This window comes from Salvelinus alpinus, chromosome 34 (assembly GCF_045679555.1).
Source record: "Salvelinus alpinus chromosome 34, SLU_Salpinus.1, whole genome shotgun sequence".
Lineage (NCBI taxonomy): Eukaryota > Metazoa > Chordata > Actinopteri > Salmoniformes > Salmonidae > Salvelinus > Salvelinus alpinus.
In genome coordinates this window covers 19,303,281-19,328,256 of record NC_092119.1, presented here as the reverse complement: position 1 = coordinate 19,328,256, position 24,976 = coordinate 19,303,281, and the positions used below count along the sequence as shown (strand labels likewise).

Sequence of the window (24,976 nt, the reverse complement as noted above, 5' to 3'; positions counted from 1 at the left end):
ACACAACCCAAGTGATTATCATGCTATGAGAGAGAGCTATGAGAGGGAACAGTGCAGCTTATGCAAAGGTTAGAGCTTTCAGAGAGGAGAAAAACACTTCCTCTTCAGAAGTGATCATTTAGATGTATTCATGTTGAATGTGATGGTAAATGAAATCACAATAGGTCCACACACCACATTTTAGAATATAGTATATATTTGTCTCTAATTCAAGATGCACATAACGGTTGGTATTTCATATCCAATCCTGTTGAAATAGCACTCTCATGTACACATAGCCCACTTGAAAGCGAAATTCATACAGAAACCAACCATCCATGTTCAGTATTAGCGACTGTATGTTTTAAGGTCTATTTGGTCTTTTACTCATCGAAGGGCAAACAGGTTGAGTCAATATGCTGAGATAAAAGCTGTGGTGGCTGGCAGGCATGAAACACTTTGAGTGGGAGGAGGTTCACAGGATAGTGGATTGGGGATGGAGGGAGGGCTGGACTGATGAGGGGATGGAGGGAGGGCTGGACTGATGAGGGGATGAAGGGAGGGCTGGACTGATGAGGGGATGGATGGACTGATGAGGGGATGGGTGGAAAGCTGGACTGATGAGGGGATGAAGGGAGGGCTGGACTGATGAGGGGATGGAGGGAGGGCTGGACTGATGAGGGGATGGACGGAGGGCTGGACTGATGAGGGGATGGAGGGAGGGCTGGACTGATGAGGGGATGGAGGGAGGGCTGGACTGATGAGGGGATGGAGGGAGGGCTGGACTGATGAGGGGATGGAGGGAGGGCTGGACTGATGAGGGGATGGAGGGAGGGCTGGACTGATGAGGGGATGGAGCTGGAGGGCTGGACTGATGAGGGGATGGAGGGAGGGCTGGACTGATGAGGGGATGGACGGAGGGCTGGACTGATGAGGGGATGGATGGAGGGCTGGACTGATGAGGGGATGGAGGGAGGGCTGGACTGATGAGGGGATGGAGGGAGGGCTGGACTGATGAGGGGATGGAGGGAGGGCTGGACTGATGAGGGGATGGACGGACTGATGAGGGGATGGATGGACTGATGAGGGGATGGAGGGAGGGCTGGACTGATGAGGGGATGGATGGAGGGCTGGACTGATGAGGGGATGGACGGAGGGCTGGACTGATGAGGGGATGGATAGAGGGCTGGACTGATGAGGGGATGGATGGAGGGCTGGACTGATGAGGGGATGGACGGAGGGCTGGACTGATGAGGGGATGGATGGAGGGCTGGACTGATGAGGGGATGGAGGGAGGGCTGGACTGATGAGGGGATGGACGGAGGGCTGGACTGATGAGGGGATGGAGGGAGGGCTGGACTGATGAGGGGATGGAGGGAGGGCTGGACTGATGAGGGGATGGACGGAGGGCTGGACTGATGAGGGGATGGAGGGAGGGCTGGACTGATGAGGGGATGGAGGGAGGGCTGGACTGATGAGGGGATGGAGGGAGGGCTGGACTGATGAGGGGATGGAGGGAGGGCTGGACTGATGAGGGGATGGAGGGAGGGCTGGACTGATGAGGGGATGGAGGGAGGGCTGGACTGATGAGGGGATGGACGGAGGGCTGGACTGATGAGGGGATGGACGGAGGGCTGGACTGATGAGGGGATGGACGGAGGGCTGGACTGATGAGGGGATGGATGGACTGATGAGGGGATGGACGGAGGGCTGGACTGATGAGGGGATGGAGGGACTGATGAGGGGATGGAGGGAGGGCTGGACTGATGAGGGGATGGAGGGAGGGCTGGACTGATGAGGGGATGGAGGGAGGGCTGGACTGATGAGGGGATGGACGGAGGGCTGGACTGATGAGGGGATGGACGGAGGGCTGGACTGATGAGGGGATGGAGGGACTGATGAGGGGATGGACGGAGGGCTGGACTGATGAGGGGATGGACGGAGGGCTGGACTGATGAGGGGATGGATGGACTGATGAGGGGATGGGTGGAGGGCTGGACTGATGAGGGGATGAGGGGATGGATGGACTGATGAGGGGATGGGTGGAGGGCTGGACTGATGAGGGGATGAAGGGAGGGCTGGACTGATGAGGGGATTGATGGAGGGAGGGCTGGACTGATGAGGGGATGGATGGACTGATGAGGGGATGGATGGGGGAAAGGCAGGACTGATGAGGGGATGGATGGAGAGGTGGAGTGATGAGGGGATGGATGGAGGGAGGGATGAGGGGATTGATTGGGGGCCAGTGGTTGGGTCACTAGTATGGTGGTGACTAGACCCCAGGCTAGACAAAGCTCTAGTGTACTTGTTTAAACAGGGATACCCAGGCTAGACTGAACTTTAGTGTACTTGTATATACAGGGATACCCAGGCTACACAGAACTCTAGTGTACTTGTATGTACAGGGATACCCAGGCTAGACAGAGCTCTAGTGTACTTGTTTAAAAAGGGATACCCAGGCTAGACTGAACTTTACTGTACTTGTATATACAGGGATACCCAGGCTACACAGAACTCTAGTGTACTTGTATGTACAGGGATACCCAGGCTAGACAGAACTCTAGTGTACTTGTTTAAACAGGGATACCCAGGCTAGACTGAACTTTAGTGTACGTGTATGTACAGGGATACCCAGGGAATTCCTGAGCCTGTCTTTTCTTTCCAGGGCCATGACTCTGAAACCTAGTAGAAGCTTATTTCCTATCCCTCTCTTTACCCCTCTCTTTCCTCTGTCCCCTCTCTTTCCCCTCTCTCTTTCTCTCTCTCTCTCTATATATATCTTTCTCCCTCCTCTCTCTGTGTCTCTTTAGTTCTCTCTCTCCTCTTCCTCCTCTCCTTCCTCTCTCGTTCTTGTTCTCTCTTTCAACCACCTCCCTCTCATATCCCTCTCTCTACCTCTCTCTTCACTCTCTTACTCCTCCTCTCTCTCAATTCCCCCCCCCCCCCCCCCCCCCCGTTAGCCCATTGAAAAAATAGGATTTCCCCGTAGCTAGGCGATTGAGCAGAATTAGCATTTCATCCAGAAGAAGCACTGTGGGAACTTTGCAAAGTTTACTCATACAGCATGAAAGTAATGTTGGGGGGTTGTGCTTGTGCTCTAATTGTTAGCAAATACTTCCATGGCATTGAAGTTGGCAGAGGGAGAGGGAAAACGCACCGTGACGGGTATAGTGCTGACTTATTAGGAAGACAAATTACAGATGGTTTGGTTGATTTAAGATTGCTTTTAGGCTGAAGGACAATTGTAATGGCATTTTGATGTAGTGATGTCATTTTGTCCCGCTTTTATTTCTCCTTCTGAAGAGAACTGTTTGCTCCTCTGAATGGCAAGGCAAACAACATGGTTGTCTTTTTCTCCTTTCAACGCTGGCCAAAACGTCCAGGGCCTCCGAGTCCGCAGCCAGCCAGCCACAGACAGTCAAATACCCATCCTGCTATGTGCGCCACACTGTAGTTTCCATACTCTCTCTCTCTCTCTATTCGTAGATGGAGCCCCTCCCCAATGCAACGCAGTCACAAACAACATGTACAAACTAACCATGTAGCTTAGAAACAGATAGCGACAAGGTGACTTTTTCCTGTAGATTTAAATATCAACACATTTACTGTAGTCTTTGTTAGCCGCCAAGTCATTAGGAATGACATCCTAATCAGATGGCACTTGATTCTCTATGTAGTACACTACTTTTGACCAGGGCTTTGGTCAAATGTCGTGCACTATATAGGGATAGGGAGCCATTTGGGATGCAGCCTCTGTCATCTATTTAGGTAAGCTCCAGCCAACCTGACAGTCAGACACACACACACAGAGAAATTAATACCAAGCCAGAGAACGAAGAAGAAAAAGATCCTTAATTAATACATTTCCATGCCTCAGAACACAGAAATGACACAGAGCTATGCGCCGATCCTAATTTACAATGTCATTGTCTAAATGTGTTTTTCTTTATTTCTAAATTATAATTTTTTTAAATAAAAAAATACCCTTCTAAAAAATACTGATTGAAATGTTAAATGACTTTAAGTTCCCACATAAAAGCATCAGGCTTGGAAAAGGTAATACTCTAGGTGGATTGGGACTGTGAGAGAGTGAGTGAGAGAGTTTCAGTTTGAAGGTGTGTTCTCTGCTCTGTGAAGTAGATCCCCCAGCTCTGAGGCAGTGCTGCAGTGTTGTGGAGCTCCTCAGGGACGCCCCGTCTCACCTGCTGTTTGACGAAATGTGTAGAAGCAGCTCTGGCAGCAATTCAAAGACACTCACTCAGATTGAGGAGAAATATTGAATATAACACAACCAGGGTCAAGTACCCGCAATGTAAAGATGTTTTCTAACTGTTCAGGGGTTTCCATGCATGGATGGAGTTCTAGACCTATTTCTCCGTTAGCTGAAGCATGTTTCTTCCTAGGAGTCTAGATGCATCAGTAACTATATGAGAAGTGAGTAGACCACAGGAGGTTGGTGGCACCTTCATTGGGTAGGACGGGCTTGTGGTAATGACTGGAGTGGAATCAGTGGAATGGTACCAAACACATGGTTTCCAGGTGTTTGATGCCATTCCATTTGCTCTGTTCCGGCCATTATTATGAGCTGTTCTCACCTCAGCAGCCTCCACTGGAGCAGACGTTACCAAAATGGTCATGTAAAGGGCTTATCTTTTGATTACTGCGTGCTGTTACAATTCATAGTGATCTGTTTGCATCTTTGTCAGTTTCTTCATTTTCTGCCACCTGACTTTTATAAGACACATTCAGCTTCTCATTATAAAGCACTTTGACCCTAGAGCTCGGCTTGTCAAATACCTCTAGGCTCAATCCCATTATAGATGTCCACGGATGTTGTCGTCGTCGTCGTCGTCCCCCCCACCCCCCCCCCCCCCGCGGCCAGAGAGAGTCGAGGGAGAGAGAGAGTGAGAGAAGAGAGAGGAGCGGCCACGCCTGATTGCAGCTATTTTCCAAAGGCTTTTTTTCATTCAGTTCAATCCCCCCCACTCTCTCTCTCTCTCTTTCTATCTTGCTCTTTCTCTCCTTCACTGTGGACGGACAGGGCTAGGAGGAGGAATTCAACTATTTTCAGTCAGCCGTGCTCCTAGCCGCTCCAAGGATCTTTAAAATGAACAATTAATTGTCTGCTAAGAAATGTTTTGTTTGGACTGAGACATTAAGAGAGAGAGAAAAAGGAGGGAGGGATTTTTATCCGTCCTCTCCCTCCCTCCCTCCCTCCCTCCCTCCCTCCCTCCCTCCCTCCCTCCCTCCCTCCCTCGCTCTCTCTCTCTCTCTCTCTCTCTCTCTCCGTCGTCCTCATCTTCAAAGTAAACTTTTTCTTGTATTACAGTGACGAAGGAGCCACTGGGTGCTGCCCTTTATCAGAGAGAGGGAGCTCCTCGGCCTGTTTACGAGGCTAGTCTTTTTCAGGGAGGAAAAAAGAAAGAGGACTGTTGAGGAACTCAATTCAATCCATCCATCCATCCATTCATCCATCCATCTATAGGGTCCAAATTCATCTCCATCGTTCCTGCTCATCAGTCACAATAAGACAGCCCCAATGGTCAGAGAGGAGAGGGTCTGGGAGAGGAGAGGGTCTGGGAGAGGAGAGGGTCTGGGAGAGGGTCTGGGAGAGGAGAGGGTCTGGAAGAGGATAGGGTCTGGAAGAGGATAGGGTCTGAAAGAGGAGAGGGTCTGGGAGAGGAGAGGGTCTGGGAGAGGAGAGGGTCTGGGAGAGGAGAAGGGCTGTGGGAAAACCTTCCACATGGATATAAAATGCTGCTCTTTCGCAGCACAAACCGCTGGTGATTTAATTAGAATTCAATTATTAATGAGGAATACTAAAAAATATATACTTTTGGTCATGTAGTGTATGTGGACACCTGCTCGTCGAAAATCTCCTTCCAAAATCATGGGCATTAATATGGAGTTGGTCCCCCCTTTGCTGCTATAACAGCCTCCACTCTTCTGGGAAGGCTTTCCACTTGATGTTGGAATATTGCTGCAGGGACTTGCTTCCATTCAGCCACAAGAGTGACTGTGAGGTCAATCACTGATGTTGGGTGATTAGGCCTGGCTCTCAGACAGTGTTCCAATTCATCCCAAAGGTGTTCGATGGGGTTGAGGTCAGGGCTCTGTGCAGGCAAGTCAGGTTGCTCCACACCAATCACGACAAACCATTTATGTATGGACCTCACTTTGTGCACAGGGGCATTGTCATACTGAAACAGGAAAGGGCCTTCCCCAAGCTCCTGACAAACAATTATTGTGCTGACGTTGCTTCCAAAGACAGTTTGGAACTCGGTAGTGAGTGTTGCAACCGAGGACAGACGATTGTTACGCGCTTCAGCACTCTGCAGTCCCGTTCTGTGAGGTTGTGTGGCTTACCACTTCGCGGCTGAGCCGTTGTTGCTCCTAGACATTTCCACTTAACAATAACAGCACTTACAGTTGACTGGGGCAGCTCTAGCAGGGCATAAATTTGACAAACTGACTTGTTGGAAAGGTGGCATCCTATGACGTTGCCACATTGAAAGTCACTGAGATCTTCATTAAGGCCATTCTACTGCAAATATTTGTCTATGGCGATTGCATGGCTGTGTGCTTGATTTTATACACCTGTCATTAACGGGTGTGGCTGAAATAGCCGAATCCACTCATTTGAAGGGGTGTCCACATACTTTTGTATATATAGTGTAGTTTTATGATCTTCTATTAGTAGATCAAATATTTGTCATTTCATTTATATCATGGATAATGCAACGTAGGACCATTTAACAATGCATGGCTATGTAATATGATTTCCCAGGTAATTCAAATGGAATAAGCTAGAAGAAAGAAACCTATTCAAAATCTTCAAATGTAATTTACTCGGACAGTTCTGCCAATTTCAAATGACACTGCAGATATAAAATGTTTCCCATCTACTTGAAAGGTACCATGTATACTGCTCAGGTCCGTGTGATATTCATGTACATGGCACATTGTGGAGCAAAGTTATTACAGTATGTCTACTGTTTTATTCAGCTAGACAGGTGGCAGCCAACCCTCCCAGTGTGTTCAGCTGCCTGGTTTATGCTTTCCTGTAGGATATACATTTGTGATTAAACAAACTGTGCTGCTTAGCGATGCCTACCACCCAGCCAAGCACTCCTTCTTGGTCTTCTCACTGAGGCCCAGCCGGGCAAAACGATCCATAGTTTGGGGGTTTTCTCCCTCACAAAAAAAATGGTTGTCTTGGCTGATTACATTGTTTCTTGTGTTTGTCTGGTAAAGACAAATACCAACCAGGCTTGGAGAGGAGTGGAGCAGTGTGGGCTTGGGGTTTGAACCCTCTCTCTCCTCTCTCTCTCTCTGTCTTTCTCTCTGTATCTCTCTCTCTCCCTCCCTCGTTCTCACTCTCTCTCTCGCTCTTTCCTTCTATCTATCTATCTCTCTCTCTCACTCTCTTTCCTCTCACTCTCCTCTGTATCAGATTCCTTCAAACTGCATGCAGCTGAGCTTAGGACCCAGGGCTGGGATAAAGACTGTCTTTGTTTGCCACTGAATGGCATTAGCCATGGGCTGCCTATGGGGAGAGAGAGAGAGAGAGGGAGAGAGAGAGAGAGAGAGAGAGAGAGAGAGAGAGAGAGAGAGAGAGAGAGAGAGATTATTCAACAAAAGTCCAACTGAGAGTGGTTGTTAAAAAGAGAATAAAAAAATATTTTGACCCTGATCACATAATTTCAAACGAGAAGCTATTGTAAGGAGTTTAGATGTCCAGCAGCAAGTATATCAAATATATCAAAGACCCTGCTGTTCCTTTTTTCTTTACCAATCTCTGGGCTGACTGGGTGCTTCTTTGTCTATTGATCCTCTTGAGTTTCTCATTAGCACTTTGGAAATCTGTGTAATGCATCCTTATTGGACAGAATGATGGAGAGAGGGACGTAGAGAGGAGGATTCCGTCTTGCTGTCCACCTAGTGTTATCACTACTGTCTGCAGTTATGCCAGTGACAGAATTCCCATGGTTCCTTGGGCCACAGGTCAGAATTCACATTGTATGGGCCAATAGCATCCTACACTTCTCTTGACTCAACCTTTTCTCTGAATTCATGGTTCCCTGAATGATCACATTGTTTATCCAATTTGTTTGCTTCTTTTAAAGTTTTTTTTCGTCTTCTGTGTGTCTTTCATTAAACACAGAAAGATTCCACGCTAGATGAAATCTGGAACAGCCGGTGGAAATTCTCCTGGGTCTGTAGCTGACCCCAGAGTGACTGGGCACCTTGTTCTTTAACACTAAGAAGCAGGGAAAAAGAAACTCTTGACTCACTGTGAGCTCAATGTGAGCCTTCTATACCAGTTGTAAAATGGCTTATTCTTCTGGTCACCATGGTGACAATTAACAGTGTTTCAAGGCCTTTTGTTCCAGACCCATTTGAGCAGAATTTTTTCAACCGGGGTGATTTTCATTACACACACACTCACTCACTCAGTCACGCACGCACGCACGCACGCACACACACACACACACACAAAACCCCACTCAACAACTTAGTGCTTCCATTTTTCAAAAACAGTCTAGAATTATCTCTGAATCAAGGGTTTGATGTTTTCTTTTCCTCTTAAAGAACACACTGAATATTTCTTCCTGTTCTTTCATGGCTGGAGCTTGTCCATCTATCAGGGAGACAGAGCCCCTCTCTCATCAGCTGCAGGGGCTCTCTCTCTCTCTCATCAATGGAGGGTTTCTCTCTCCTCCTCTCCTCTCCAGCTCGTCTTCCTCTCCTTTGACTCTGTCAACAGCAAATTGTAGATAGTGAGGATGTTGGCTTGGCACGACGTCAATGAACGCCCCCCCGCCCCAAAATTGATGAAGTAATTATCATCTTTGTTGGCTTTGTTGTCTTTAGACTTTGTTGGTAAAAGAGACCATATTCCCCATAGAGGAATCTCTACCACCACAACATGCTATTTTACCAGTTAGAGGTGGCCCATTCCATTGCTAGGCTTTACAAGCATTGAGATTTGCAAGCTTAGTATTTACAAGCACTGGAATGTGTGAATATTCTCATTTAATGTCATCTTTATGATTAATATGTGGTCATGTTTGACCTGTAAGGAATTTGGATTATGTTAAGATGTTAACTGTGAGTTTTCATAGTGCCTGGTTCATGGTGGCTGGCAATGTGTTAACTATATAACTGTGTATAAATTCATTTAAATACGGAGGCATCCAACTCACTTCATGGAGTCGTACTTCTGTTGTCTCAACACATTACAAACTCTGAAAAGAAAAGAAACTTTACTTTAATAGATAAGATGAATCTACAAAAATGCATTAAATGTTTTCATGTATGACTGCATTTCTTCTGACATTTCCAGTCTTTTGTACTTACTCATTAATATGTGGAATGAATTAAAGTTATGATTCCTTGATGATTTTTGCTCATCTTTTTACCACGTGACTCTCTTTTTTTGGTGCGCACACAGTTATATTCCATTGCCCCCACCCCCCACTGACACTATACACCTGTAAATCTAACATATTTTTCCTAAAACTCTTGTCTTAACAAGCATCAAGTCTTAAAGCTGTGCTCTCGAATGTTGTGCACAGGTGTACTATATTACTTTGTCCTGTGATCCTACCAACGCTATTTCACAACTTTATTTAAGGTATGCAGATCCTTGGCTATTCTAGCGTTGACACCAGACTGGGGGCTGTAACTCACCAGTGCATTCAGTGTATTTGATCAAAGATCCTTCTCAGCATTAATCTCCCAGTTCTGGATCTCATGCATTTTAATAACTTATCTACTTTATTCTCCTGCAATGTTTTGACTTTCCATCAATGGTGTGCCATTTCTAAACACAAGAAGACTCCTGAAATCAATATTTGCTGTCAGCAAATAAATTGGATTATTTCCTGATAGTTAGAAGGTAACACATTTACTTTTACAGGTGGCACTATTAAACATCAGAAAGGGATGGATAGCTTTAGAGGAAGTGTGATACAGTCTCCAATAAAAAAACAACAATGAAAAATGGTTCCTGGACAGATGACAGTTAGAAAACGGAAAAAACAGTAGCTCATTTAAATATTAAAATGTGGCTGGGCTGTAATGATAAATGACAACCAAAAACTAGAATCAAGTAGCTATTGATGCAGAAAATGAAACGGGAGGGAAGAGAGAGAAATTAACCAAAAAGATGTGAGATTGAAGAGCGTAAATTTTCATACTGTTACAGTAAGCTTTTCCTCAGCAATTTAACTGAAAATGTCAGTTTTTAAACATATTCCATTCTATAATATGTATAGTTTATCTGTCCAATCTGACATTGGACAGAATCTGAGTTCTGTCCAATTACATTCCTGTTGAAAGAATGTATTACTGATGTCCTTCTCTGAAGAAGTTCCTTGTTAGTGTATATACACAAACACAATGTAGGTTTCCATCCAATTGGGGACAGATTTTCATGCAAATATAAAAAAATCTGCATAAAAACAAAATGCTAATTTTCCCACCAGAGATGTTTTCATCAAATGTACTTGTTGCGTCTAAAAGGCTGTTTGTGATGACTTAGTGCACATACATTTCGCAGTTAAATTCCCATGTACTGAGTAAAAAATACAAGTTAAATGGTTTTCCATCACATTTTCAACACTTCTGATGGTTTTGACACTGGAAATGTTGCATTATATAGCAAATGTGTCCTGTCTGGTCTCGGCAGTGTGCTCCAGCCAACAGCTCGATCGCAGATACAGTGCAGGTATGGCCTACATGATGAGATTATTATGGACGAAAGAGTGAGATTATTGAGCTGTTGCTTCAATATATCCACATAATTTTCCTGCCTCATGATGCCATCTATTTTGTGAAGTGCACCAGTCCCTCCTGCAGCAAAGCACCCCCACAACATGATGCTGCCACCCCCGTGCTTCACGGTTGGGATGGTGTTCTTTGGCTTGCAAGCCTCCCCCTTTTTCCTCCAAACATAACGATGGTCATTATGGCCAAACAGTTCTATTTTTGTTTCATCAGACCAGAGGACATTTCTCCAAAAAGTATTATCTTTGTCCCCATGTGCAGTTGCAAACCGCAGTCTGTTTTTTTTATGGCGGTTTTCGAGCAGTGGCTTCTTCCTTGCTGAGCGGCCTTTCAGGTTATGTCGATATAGGACTCGTTTTACTGTGGATATAGATGCTTTTGTACCTGTTTCCTCCAGCATCTTCACAGGGTTCATTTGCTGTTGTTCTGGGATTGATTTGCACTTTTCGCACCAAAGTACGTTCATCTCTAGGAGACAGAACACGTCTCCTTCCTGAGCGATATGATGGCTGCGTGGTCCCATGGTGTTTATACTTGCGTACTATTGTTTGTACAGATGAACGTGGTACCTTCAGGCATTTGGAAATTGCTCCCAAGGTTGAACCAGACTTGTGGAGGTCTACAATATATATTTTACAATATAATATACATTTCTTTTGATTTTCCCATGATGTCAAGCAAAGAGGCACTGAGTTTGAAGGTAGGCCTTGAAATACATCCACAGGTACACCTCCAATTGACTCAAATGATGTCAATTAGCCTATCAGAAGCTTCTAAAGCCATGATATCATTTTCTGGAATTTTCCAAGCTGTTTAAATGCACAGTCAACTTAGTGTATGTAAACTTCTGACCCACTGGAATTGTGATACAGTGAATTATAAGTTAAATAATCTGTCTGTAAACAATTGTTGGAAAAATGATGTCCTAACCGACTTGCCAAAACTATAGTTTGTTAACAATACATTTGTGGAGTAGTTGAAAAACAAGTTTTAATGACTCCAACCTAAGTGTAGGTAAACTTCGGACTCTAGAAGGCTGGATGGAGACCTGCTTACAGACGCAGAGTTAAACACACACATGCTCAGTTTATGGCACAAAATATCAGCGCTTGTATAATTATAAATGTTTGTTTGCCTTTATGTGCAGCAGGGGGGCTGCAGTGTTCACCAGTGTAATGGATGACATAGTCAGTGCTGTGTTCACCAGTGTAATGGATGACATAGTCAGTGCTGTGTTCACCAGTGTAATGGATGACATAGTCAGTGCTGTGTTCACCAGTGTAATGGATGACATAGTCAGTGCTGTGTTCACCAGTGTAATGGATGACATAGTCAGTGCTGTGTTCACCAGTGTAATGGAAGACATAGTCAGTGCTGTGTTCACCAGTGTAATGGATGACATAGTCAGTGCTGTGTTCACCAGTGTAATGGATGACATAGTCAGTGCTGTGTTCACCAGTGTAATGGATGACATAGTCAGTGCTGTGTTCACCAGTGTAATGGATGACATAGTCAGTGCTGTGTTCACCAGTGTAATGGATGACATAGTCAGTGCTGTGTTCACCAGTGTAATGGATGACATAGTCAGTGCTGTGTTCACCAGTGTAATGGATGACATAGTCAGTGCTGTGTTCACCAGTGTAATGGATGACATACTCAGTGCTGTGTTCACCAGTGTAATGGATGACATACTCAGTGCTGTGTTCACCAGTGTAATGGATGACATAGTCAGTGCAGTGTTCACCAGTGTAATGGATGACATAGTCGGTGCTGTGTTCACCAGTGTAATGGATGACATAGTCGGTGCTGTGTTCACCAGTGTAATGGATGACATAGTCAGTGCTGTGTTCACCAGTGTAATGGATGACATAGTCAGTGCTGTGTTCACCAGTGTAATGGATGACATAGTCAGTGCTGTGTTCACCAGTGTAATGGATGACATAGTCAGTGCGGTGTTCACCAGTGTAATGGATGACATAGTCAGTGCTGTGTTCACCAGTGTAATGGATGACATAGTCAGTGCTGTGTTCACCAGTGTAATGGATGACATAGTCAGTGCTGTGTTCACCAGTGTAATGGATGACATAGTCAGTGCTGTGTTCACCAGTGTAATGGATGACATAGTCAGTGCTGTGTTCACCAGTGTAATGGATGACATAGTCAGTGCTGTGTTCACCAGTGTAATGGATGACATAGTCAGTGCTGTGTTCACCAGTGTAATGGATGACATAGTCAGTGCTGTGTTCACCAGTGTAATGGATGACATAGTCAGTGCTGTGTTCACCAGTGTAATGGATGACATAGTCAGTGCTGTGTTCACCAGTGTAATGGATGACATAGTCAGTGCTGTGTTCACCAGTGTAATGGATGACATAGTCAGTGCTGTGTTCACCAGTGTAATGGATGACATAGTCAGTGCTGTGTTCACCAGTGTAATGGATGACATAGTCAGTGCTGTGTTCACCAGTGTAATGGATGACATAGTCAGTGCTGTGTTCACCAGTGTAATGGATGACATAGTCAGTGCTGTGTTCACCAGTGTAATGGATGACATAGTCAGTGCTGTGTTCACCAGTGTAATGGATGACATAGTCAGTGCTGTGTTCACCAGTGTAATGGATGACATAGTCAGTGCTGTGTTCACCAGTGTAATGGATGACATAGTCAGTGCTGGTGTTCACCAGTGTAATGGATGACATAGTCAGTGCTGTGTTCACCAGTGTAATGGATGACATAGTCAGTGCTGTGTTCACCAGTGTAATGGATGACATAGTCAGTGCTGTGTTCACCAGTGTAATGGATGACATAGTCAGTGCTGTGTTCACCAGTGTAATGGATGACATAGTCAGTGCTGTGTTCACCAGTGTAATGGATGACATAGTCAGTGCTGTGTTCACCAGTGTAATGGATGACATAGTCAGTGCTGTGTTCACCAGTGTAATGGATGACATAGTCAGTGCTGTGTTCACCAGTGTAATGGATGACATAGTCAGTGCTGTGTTCACCAGTGTAATGGATGACATAGTCAGTGCTGTGTTCACCAGTGTAATGGATGACATAGTCAGTGCTGTGTTCACCAGTGTAATGGATGACATAGTCAGTGCTGTGTTCACCAGTGTAATGGATGACATAGTCAGTGCTGTGTTCACCAGTGTAATGGATGACATAGTCAGTGCTGTGTTCACCAGTGTAATGGATGACATAGTCAGTGCTGTGTTCACCAGTGTAATGGATGACATAGTCAGTGCTGTGTTCACCAGTGTAATGGATGACATAGTCAGTGCTGTGTTCACCAGTGTAATGGATGACATAGTCAGTGCTGTGTTCACCAGTGTAATGGATGACATAGTCAGTGCTGTGTTCACCAGTGTAATGGATGACATAGTCAGTGCTGTGTTCACCAGTGTAATGGATGACATAGTCAGTGCTGTGTTCACCAGTGTAATGGATGACATAGTCAGTGCTGTGTTCACCAGTGTAATGGATGACATAGTCAGTGCTGTGTTCACCAGTGTAATGGATGACATAGTCAGTGCTGTGTTCACCAGTGTAATAGATGACATAGTCAGTGCTGTGTTCACCAGTGTAATGGATGACATAGTCAGTGCTGTGTTCACCAGTGTAATAGATGACATAGTCAGTGCTGTGTTCACCAGTGTAATGGATGACATAGTCAGTGCTGTGTTCACCAGTGTAATGGATGACATAGTCAGTGCTGTGGATCTTGAGCAACTCTGCTCTACAGTATGTGCTGTATGTAGTGTGCAGACAATGTCTCAGCCATGTCTCAGCCATGTCTCTTCCATGTCTCTTCCATGTGTCTGTCCCCAGGGGAACAGTGTGGAGATGAGGATGTGGCTCCCTAAGAAGACCCACCTCCTGGGCTGGGCCGAGAGCCTGCAGAGGAGCGGAGCACAGCTGCCCCCGGACTTCCACGAGCGAATCAATGCCATGACACACAAATGGGACCAGCTACAGGTGAACACACACACACAGTACCTCTATTACACCTCTTCCTCTACTGTTAATGCACCAGATGCAGAAAAGAGTGAGATTGTTTTTATTGTCAAAAGGCAGCCAAGTATGGGGCGGCAGGTAGCGTTGGGCCAGTAACCGAAAGGTTGCTAGATCGAATCCCCGAGCTGACAAGGTAAAGATCTGTCGTTCTGCCCCTGAACAAGGCAGTTAACCCACTGTACCTAGGCCGTCATTGTAAATAAAAATTTGTTCTTAACTGACTTGCCTAGTTTAAATAAAGGTTAAATAAATTACAAATTAAAAAGGGGACAGAATGGGTCAACATGATGATATGACCTCTTCTGGGTAACTCATTGTTGCCTGCATAAATAAAACAGTTGATCTGCCTGTCCACCCAGTCAGTTCTGTCAGACTCCTGTGCACTAATGCAGGTCAATATCCCACCTAAGAACCTGGTTGCATTCCAAATGACAGCCTATTTCCTATGTAGTACACTACCATAGGGCTCTGGTCAAAAGTAGTGCACTAAATAGGGAATAGGGTGCCATTTGGGACATAGCCCTTCTCTTTCTTAGCAGGGAACCCTATGGAGATTTAGCTGGCTAGCAGCTTAATTGAAGTGAGTAAATTAGGATAAACCCTGGCTGCTACACCTCTGAAATGATGAACAGGGCTGGGGCTCCTTCTCCCACCCCTCAACCCTGTTATCTATGCAACACATACACAATACAAATCAGGCATCACCAAATGCAGTACAGTAGGTGCCCTGCCTTGTATACCCCCCACCATCCACCCCCCTGTTTAGAGGGGGGCAGCTCATCTTTAAACCCAAGCTTGGATCTCAGCCAGGAAAGCAGGAGATGGTATCGGATCGGAGACGCCTGCCTGCTCTAGTCTTGATGATCCTGTTAATGGTACGACATGGATGGCATGTTGATCCTTATCAGACCGACTGGGGTTCAATTGTGTATTGCTCTTGTAGGCTAATTTTAGGTTAATCTCTGATCATCTAATCTCTAAACATGAAAAATATGATTGCCACTCTCAATTAGCAGGGCATGTTCCTGTTCTAGCACTGGTCTCAGCAGCCTCTCTCTCTCCTCCCATCCATGTCCTCTCTTTCCTCCCATCCATGTCCTCTCTCTCTACTCCCATCCATGTCCTCTCTCTCTCCTCCCATCCATGTCCTCTCTCTCTCCTCCCATCCATGTCCTCTCTCTCTCCTCCCATCCATCATCCATGTCCTCTCTCTCCTCCCATCCATGTCCTCTCTCTGCTCCCATCCATGCCCTCTCTCTCTCCTCCCATCCATGTCCTCTCTTTCCTCCCATCCGTCCTCTCTCTCTCCTCCAATCCATGCCCTCTCTCTCTCCTCCCATCCATGCCCTCTCTCTTTCCTCCCATCCATGCCCTCTCTCTCTCCTCCCATCCATGTCCTCTCTTTCCTCCCATCCGTCCTCTCTCTCTCCTCCAATCCATGCCCTCTCTCTCTCCTCCCATCCATGCCCTCTCTCTCTCCTCCCATCCATGTCCTCTCTCTCTCCTCCCATCCATGTCCTCTCTCTCTCCTCCCATCCATGTCCTCTCTTTCCTCCCATCCATGTCCTCTCTCTCTCCTCCCATCCATGTCCTCTCTCTCCTCCCATCCATGCCCTCTTTCTCTACTCCCATCCAAGTCCTCTCTTTCCTCCCATCCACGTCCTCTCTCTCTCCTCCCATCCATGTCCTCTCTCTCCTCCCATCCATGTCCTCTCTCTCTCCTCCCATCCATGTCATCTCTCTCTCCTCCCATCCATGTCCTCTCTCTCTCTTCCCATCCATGTCCTCTCTCTCTCCTCCCACCCATGTCCTCTCTCTCTCCTCCCATCCATGTCCTCTCTCTCTCTCCTCCCATCCATGTCATCTCTCTCTCCTCCCATCCATGTCCTCTCTCTCTCCTCCCATCCATGTCCTCTCTCTCTCCTCCCATCCATGTCCTCTCTCTCCTCCCATCCATGTCCTCTCTCTGCTCCCATCCATGCCCTCTCTCTCTCCTCCCATCCATGTCCTCTCTTTCCTCCCATCCGTCCTCTCTCTCTCCTCCAATCCATGTCCTCTTTCTCTCCTCCCATCCATGCCCTCTCTCTCTCCTCCCATCCATGCCCTCTCTCTCTCCTCCCATCCATGTCCTCTCTTTCCTCCCATCCGTCCTCTCTCTCTCCTCCCATCCATGTCCTCTCTCTCTCCTCCCATCCATGCCCTCTCTCTCTCCTCCCATCCATGTCCTCTCTTCCTCCCATCCATGTCCTCTCTCTCTCTCCCATCCATGTCCTCTCTTTCCTCCCATCCATGTCCTCTCTCTCTCCTCCCATCCATGTCCTCTCTCCTCCCATCCATGCTCCTCTCATCATCTCCTCCCATCCACGTCCTCTCTCTCTCCTCCCATCCATGTCCTCTCTCTCTCCTCCCATCCATGTCCTCTCTCTCTCCTCCCATCCATGTCCTCTCTCTCTCCTCCCATCCATGTCCTCTCTCTGCTCCCATCCATGCCCTCTCTCTCTCCTCCCATCCATGTCCTCTCTTTCCTCCCATCCGTCCTCTCTCTCTCCTCCAATCCATGCCCTCTTTCTCTCCTCCCATCCATGCCCTCTCTCTTTCCTCCCATCCATGCCCTCTCTCTCTCCTCCCATCCATGTCCTCTCTTTCCTCCCATCCGTCCTCTCTCTCTCCTCCAATCCATGCCCTCTCTCTCTCCTCCCATCCATGCCCTCTCTCTCTCCTCCCATCCATGTCCTCTCTCTCTCCTCCCATCCATGTCCTCTCTCTCTCCTCCCATCCATGTCCTCTCTTTCCTCCCATCCATGTCCTCTCTCTCTCCTCCCATCCATGTCCTCTCTCTCCTCCCATCCATGCCCTCTTTCTCTACTCCCATCCAAGTCCTCTCTTTCCTCCCATCCACGTCCTCTCTCTCTCCTCCCATCCATGTCCTCTCTCTCCTCCCATCCATGTCCTCTCTCTCTCCTCCCATCCATGTCATCTCTCTCTCCTCCCATCCATGTCCTCTCTCTCCTCCCATCCATGTCCTCTCTCTCTCCTCCCATCCATGTCCTCTCTCTCTCCTCCCATCCATGTCCTCTCTCTCTCCTCCCATCCATGCCCTCTCTCTCTCCTCCCATCCATGCCCTCTCTCTTTCCTCCCATCCATGCCCTCTCTCTCTCCTCCCATCCATGTCCTCTCTTTCCTCCCACCTCCCATCCATGTCCTCTCTCTCTCCTCCCACCCATGTCCTCTCTCTCCCCTCCCATCCATGTCCTCTCTCTCTCCCCTCCCATCCATGTCCTCTCTCTCTCCTCCCACCTATGTCCTCTCTCTCTCCTCCCATCCATGCCCTATCTCTCTTCTCACATCCGTGGACTCTCTCTCTCCTCCCATTCTTGCCCTCTCTCTCTCCTCCCATCCATGTCCTCTCTCTCTCCTCCCATCCATGCCCTCTCTCTCTACTCCCATCCATGTCCTCTCTTTCCTCCCATCCATGTCCTCTCTCTCTCCTCCCATCCATGTCCTCTCTCTCCTCCCATCCATGCCCTCTCTCTCTCCTCCCATCCATGTCCTCTCTCTCTCCTCCCATCCATGTCCTCTCTTCTCCCTCTCCTCCCATCCATGTCCTCTCTCTTCCTCCCATCCATGTCCTCTCTCTCTCCTCCCATCCATGTCCCTCTCTCTCCTCCCATCCATGTCCTCTCTTCTCTAGCTCCCATCCATGTCCTCTCTTTCCTCCCATCCATGCCCTCTCTCTCCTCCCATCCATGTCCTCTCTCTCTCTCCTCCCATCCATGTCCTCTCTCTCTCCTCCCATCCATGTCCTCTCTCTCTCCTCCCATCCATGTCCTCTCTCTCTCCCCTCCCATCCATGTCCTCTCTCTTTTTCCTCCCATCCATGTCCTCTCTCTCTCCTCCCATCCATGTCCTCTCTCTCTCCTCCCACCCATGTCCTCTCTCTCTCCTCCCATCCATGTCCTCTCTCTCTCCTCCCATCCATGTCCTCTCTCTCTCCTCCCACCCATGTCCTCTCTCTCTCCTCCCATCCATGTCCTCTCTCTCTCCTCCCATCCATGTCCTCTTTCTCTGCTCCCATCCATGTCCTCTCTTTCCTCCCATCCATGTCCTCTCTCTCCTCCCATCCATGTCCTCTCTCTCTCCTCCCATCCATGTCCTCTCTCTCTCCTCCCATCCATGTCCTCTCTCTCTCCTCCCATCCATGTCCTCTCTCTCTCCCCTCCCATCCATGTCCTCTCTCTTTTTCCTCCCATTCATGTCCTCTCTCTCTCCTCCCATCCATGTCATCTCTCTCTCTCCTCCCATCCATGTCCTCTCTCTCTCCTCCCATCCATGTCCTCTCTTTCCTCCCATCCATGTCCTCTCTCTCTCCTCCCATCCATGTCCTCTCTCTCTCCTCCCATCCATGTCCTCTCTCTCTCCTCCCATCCATGTCCTCTCTTTCCTCCCATCCATGTCCTCTCTCTCTTCCCATCCATGTCCTCTCTCTCTCCTCCCATCCATGTCCTCTCTCTCTCCTCCCATCCATGCCCTCTCTCTCTCCTCCCATCCATGTCCTCTCTCTTTCCTCCCATCCATGTCCTCTCTCTCTCCTCCCATCCATGTCCTCTCTCTCCTCCCATCCATGTCCTCTCTCTCTCCTCCCATCCATGTCCTCTCTCTCTCCTCCCATCCATGTCCTCTCTTTCCTCTCATCCATGTCCTCTCTCTCTCCTCCCATCCATGTCCTCTCTTTCCTCCCATCCATGTCCTCTCTCTCTCCTCCCATCCATGTCCTCTCTTTCCTCCCACCCATGTCCTCTCTCTCTCCTCCCATCCATGTCCTCTCTTTCCTCCCATCCATGTCCTCTCTCTCTCCTCCCATCCATGTCCTCTCTCTCTCCTCCCATCCATGTCCTCTCTCTCTCCTCTCCTCCCATCCATGTCCTCTCTCTCCTCCCATCCATGTCCTCTCTTTCCTCCCATCCATTTCCTCTCTCTCTCCTCCCATCCATGTCCTCTCTCTCCTCCCATCCATGTCCTCTCTCTCTCCTCCCATCCATGTCCTCTCTCTCTCCTCCCATCCATGTCCTCTCTCTCTCCTCCCATCCATGTCCTCTCTTTCCTCCCATCCATGTCCTCTCTCTCTCCTCCCATCCATGTCCTCTCTCTCCTCCCATCCATGTCCTCTCTCTCTCCTCCCATCCATGTCCTCTCTCTCTCCTCCCATCCATGTCCTCTCTTTCCTCTCATCCATGTCCTCTCTCTCTCCTCCCATCCATGTCCTCTCTTTCCTCCCATCCATGTCCTCTCTCTCTCCTCCCATCCATGTCCTCTCTTTCCTCCCACCCATGTCCTCTCTCTCTCCTCCCATCCATGTCCTCTCTTTCCTCCCATCCATGTCCTCTCTCTCTCCTCCCATCCATGTCCTCTCTCTCTCCTCCCATCCATGTCCTCTCTCTCTCCTCTCCTCCCATCCATGTCCTCTCTCTCCTCCCATCCATGTCCTCTCTTTCCTCCCATCCATTTCCTCTCTCTCTCCTCCCATCCATGTCCTCTCTCTCCTCCCATCCATGTCCTCTCTCTCCTCCCATCCATGTCCTCTCTCTCTCCTCCCATCCATGTCCTCTCTCTCCTCCCATCCATGTCCTCTCTCTCTCCTCCCATCCATATCCTCTCTTTCCTCCCATCCATGTCCTCTCTTTCCTCCCATCCATGTCCTCTCTTTCCTCCCATCCATGTCCTCTCTCTCTCCTCCCATCCATGTCCTCTCTCTCTCCTCCCATCCATGTCCTCTCTCTCCTCCCATCCATGTCCTCTCTTTCCTCCCATCCATGTCCTCTCTTTCCTCCCATCCATGTCCTCTCTCTCCTCCCATCCATATCCTCTTTCTCCTCCCATCCATGGCCTCTCTCTCTCCTCCCATCCATGTCCTCTCTTTCCTCCCATCCATGTCCTCTCTTTCCTCCCATCCATGTCCTCTCTCTCCTCCCACCCATGTCCTCTCTCTCCTCCCATCCATGTCCTCTCTCTCTCCTCCCATCCATGTCCTCTCTTTCCTCCCATCCATGTCCTCTCTCTCCTCCCATCCATGTCCTCTCTCTCCTCCCATCCATGTCCTCTCTCTCTCCTCCCATCCATGTCCTCTCTCTCCTCCCATCCATGTCCTCTCTTTCCTCCCATCCATGTCCTCTCTTTCCTCCCATCCAAGTCCTCTCTCTCCTCCCATCCATGTCCTCTCTCTCTCCTCCCATCCATGTCCTCTCTCCCCTCCCATCCATGTCCTCTCTCTCCCCTCCCATCCATGTCCTCTCTCTCTCCTCCCATCCATGCCCTCTCTCTCTCCTCCCATCCATGCCCTCTCTGTCTCCTCCCATCCATGCCCCATCTCTCTCCTCCCATCCATGCCCTCTCTCTCTCCTCCCACCCATGTCCTCTCTCTCCCCTCCCATCCATGTCCTCTCTCTCTCCTCCCATCCATGCCCTCTCTCTCTCCTCCCATCCATGCCCTCTCTCTCTCCTCCCATCCATGCCCTCTCTCTCTCCTCCCATCCATGCCCTCTCTCTCTCCTCCCATCCATGCCCTCTCTCTCTCCTCCCACCCATGTCCTCTCTCTCCCCTCCCATCCATGCCCTCTCTCTCTCCTCCCATCCATGCCCTCTCTCTCTCCTCCCATCCATGCCCCCTCTCTCTCCTCCCATCCATGTCCTCTCTCTCTCCTCCCATCCATGTCCTCTCTCTCTCCTCCCATCCATGTCCTCTCTCTCTCCTCCCACCAATGTCCTTTCTTTCCTCCCATCCATGTCCTCACTCTCCTCCCATCCATGTCCTCTCTCTCTCCTCCCATCCATGCCCTCTCTCTCTCCTCCCATCCGTGCCCTCTCTCTCTCCTCCCATCGGTGCACTCTCTCTCTTCCCATCCATGCTCTCTCTTTCCTCCCACCCATGTCCTCTCTCTCTCTCCTCCCACCCATGTCCTCTCTCTCACTCCTCCGACCCATGTCCTCTCTCTCTCCTCCCACCCATGTCCTCTCTCTCACTCCTCCCACCCATGTCCTCTCTCTCCTCCCACCCATGTCCTCTCTCTCTCTCCTCCCACCCATGTCCTCTCTCTCTCCTCCCATCCATGTCCTCTCTCTCCTCCCACCCATGTCCTCTCTCTCTCCTCCCATCCATGCTCTCTCTCTCCCCCCACACATGTCCTCTCTATCTCCTCCCACCCATGTCCTCTCTCTCTCCTCCCACCCATGTCCTCTCTCTCTCCTCCCACCCATGTCCTCTCTCTCTCCTCCCATCCATGTCCTCTCTTTCCTCCCATCCATGTCCTCTCTCTCTCCTCCCATCCATGTCCTCTCTTTCCTCCCACCCATGTCCTCTCTCTCTCCTCTCTTCCATGTCCTCTCTCTCTCTCCTCCCATCCATGCTCTCTCTCTCCTCCCACCCATGTCCTCTCTCTCACTCCTCCCACCCATGTCCTCTCTCTCTCCTCCCACCCATGTCCTCTCTCTCTCCTCCCACCCATGTCCTCTCTCTCACTCCTCCCACCCATGTCCTCTCTCTCTCCTCCCACCCATGTCCTCTCTCTCTCCTCCCACCCATGTCCTCTCTCTCTCCTCCCATCCATGTCCTCTCTTTCCTCCCATCCATGTCCTCTCTCTCTCCTCCAATCCATGCTCTCTCTTTCCTCCCATCCATGTCCTCTCTCTCTCTCCTCCCACCCATGTCCTCTCTCTCTCCTCCCACCCATGTCCTCTCTCTCTCTCCTCCCACCCATGTCCTCTCTCTCTCCTCCCACCCATGTCCTCTCTCTCTCCTCCCACACATGTCCTGTCTCTCTCCTCCCACCCATGTCCTCTCTCTCTCTCTCTTCCCATCCATGCTCTCTCTTTCCTCCCATCCATGTCCTCTCTCTCTCCTCCCATCCATGTCCTCTCTCTCTCTCCTCCCACCCATGTCCTCTCTCTCTCCTCCCACCCATGTCCTCTCTCTCTCCTCCCACACATGTCCTGTCTCTCTCCTCCCACCCATGTCCTCTCTCTCTCCTCCCATCCATGTCCTCTCTCTCTCTCCTCCCACCCATGTCCTCTCTCTCTCCTCCCACCCATGTCCTCTCTCTCTCCTCCCACACATGTCCTGTCTCTCTCTTCCCATCCATGCTCTCTCTTTCCTCCCATCTATGTCCTCTCTCTCTCCTCCCATCCATGTCCTCTCTCTCTCCTCCCACCCATGTCCTCTCTCTCTCCTCCCACCCATGTCCTCTCTCTCTCCTCCCACCCATGTCCTCTCTCTCTCCTCCCATCCATGCTCTCTCTTTCCTCCCATCCATGTCCACTCTCTCTCCTCCCACCCATGTCCTCTCTCTCTCCTCCCACCCAAGTCCTCTCTCTCTCCTCCCATCCATGTCCTCTCTCTCTCCTCCCACCAATGTCCTTTCTTTCCTCCCACCAATGTCCTCTCTCTCTCTCTCCTTCCATCCATGTCCTCTCTTTCCTCCCATCCATGTCCTCTCTCTCTCCTCCCACCCATGTCGTATTTCTCTCCTCCCATCCATGTCCTCTCTCTCTCCTCCCATCCATGTCCTCTCTTTCCTCCCAGCCATGTCCTCTCTTTCCTCCCAGCCATGTCCTCTCTCTCCTCCCATCCATGTCCTCTCTTTCCTCCCAGCCATGTCCTCTCTTTCCTCCCAGCCATGTCCTCTCTCTCCTCCCATCTATGTCCTCTCTTTCCTCCCAGCCATGTCCTCTCTCTCCTCCCATCCATGTCCTCTCTTTCCTCCCATCTATGTCCTCTCTCTCGCTCTCCTCCCACCCATGTCCTCTCTCTCTCCTCCCATCCATGCTCTCTCTCTCCTCCCACCCATGTCCTCTCTCTCTCCTCCCACCCATGTCCTCTCTCTCTCCTCCCACCCATGTCCTCTCTCTCTCCTCCCACCCATGTCCTCTCTCTCTCATCCCACCCTTGTCCTCTCTCTCTCCTCCCACCCATGTCCTCTCTCACTCCTCCCACCCATGTCCTCTCTCTCTCCTCCCACCCATGTCCTCTCTCTCTCCTCCCACCCATGTCCTCTCTCTCTCCTCCCACCCATGTCCTCTCTCTCTCCTCCCACCCATGTCCCCTCTCTCTCCTCCCACACATGTCCTTTCTCTCCTCCCACACATGTCCTCTCTCTCTCCTCCCACCCATGTCCTCTCTCTCTCCACCCACCCATGTCCCCTCTCTCTCCTCCCACACATGTCCTTTCTCTCCTCCCACACATGTCCTCTCTCTCTCCTCCCACCCATGTCCTCTCTCTCTCCTCCCACCCATGTCCTCTCTCTCTCCTCCCACACATGTCCTGTCTCTCTCCTCCCACCCATGTCCTCTCTCTCTCTCCCCCCACCCATGTCCTCTCTCTCCTCCCCCCCATGTCCTCTCTCTCTCCTCCCACCCATGTCCTCTCTCTCTCTCCTCCCACCCATGTCCTCTCTCTCTCCTCCCACCCATGTCCTCTCTCTCTCCTCCCACACATGTCCTGTCTCTCTCCTCCCACCCATGTCCTCTCTCTCTCTCTTCCCATCCATGCTCTCTCTTTCCTCCCATCCATGTCCTCTCTCTCTCCTCCCATCCATGTCCTCTCTCTCTCTCCTCCCACCAATGTCCTCTCTCTCTCCTCCCACCCATGTCCTCTCTCTCTCCTCCCACACATGTCCTGTCTCTCTCCTCCCACCCATGTCCTCTCTCTCTCTCCTCCCACCCATGTCCTCTCTCTCTCCTCCCATCCATGTCCTCTCTTTCCTCCAATCCATGCCCTCTCTCTCTCCTCCCATCCATGTCCTCTCTCTCTCTCCTCCCACCCATGTCCTCTCTCTCTCCTCCCATCCATGTCCTCTCTTTCCTCCAATCCATGCTCTCTCTTTCCTCCCATCCATGTCCTCTCTCTCTCCTCCCACCCATGTCCTCTCTCTCTCCTCCCACCCATGTCCACTCTCTCTCCTCCCACCCATGTCCTCTCTCTCTCCTCCCATCCATGTCCTCTCTCTCTCCTCCCACCCATGTCCACTCTCTCTCCTCCCACCCATGTCCTCTCTCTCTCCTCCCACCCAAGTCCTCTCGCTCTCCTCCCATCCATGCCCTCTCTCTCTCCTCCCACCCATGTCCTCTCTCTCTCCTCCCACCAATGTCCTTTCTTTCCTCCCACCCATGTCCTCTCTCTCTCTCTCCTTCCATCCATG

General features: G+C 49.5%; 1 protein-coding gene across 3 annotated transcripts in view; it reads left to right on the top strand.

Moving 5' to 3' along the window:
- LOC139563516 (A-kinase anchor protein 6-like) overlaps positions 1-24,976 on the top strand; it is a 258,152-nt gene that overhangs the window by 193,791 nt on the left and 39,385 nt on the right. For all 3 annotated transcript variants that reach the window (XR_011672571.1, XM_071382233.1, XM_071382234.1), the window contains exon 10: positions 14,602-14,748. Coding sequence is in view for 2 of the 3 variants with exons in the window: in XM_071382233.1 (XP_071238334.1) it covers positions 14,602-14,748 (147 nt within the window). In the remaining variant the exon portion in view is untranslated. The remainder of the gene's footprint in view (positions 1-14,601; positions 14,749-24,976) is intronic.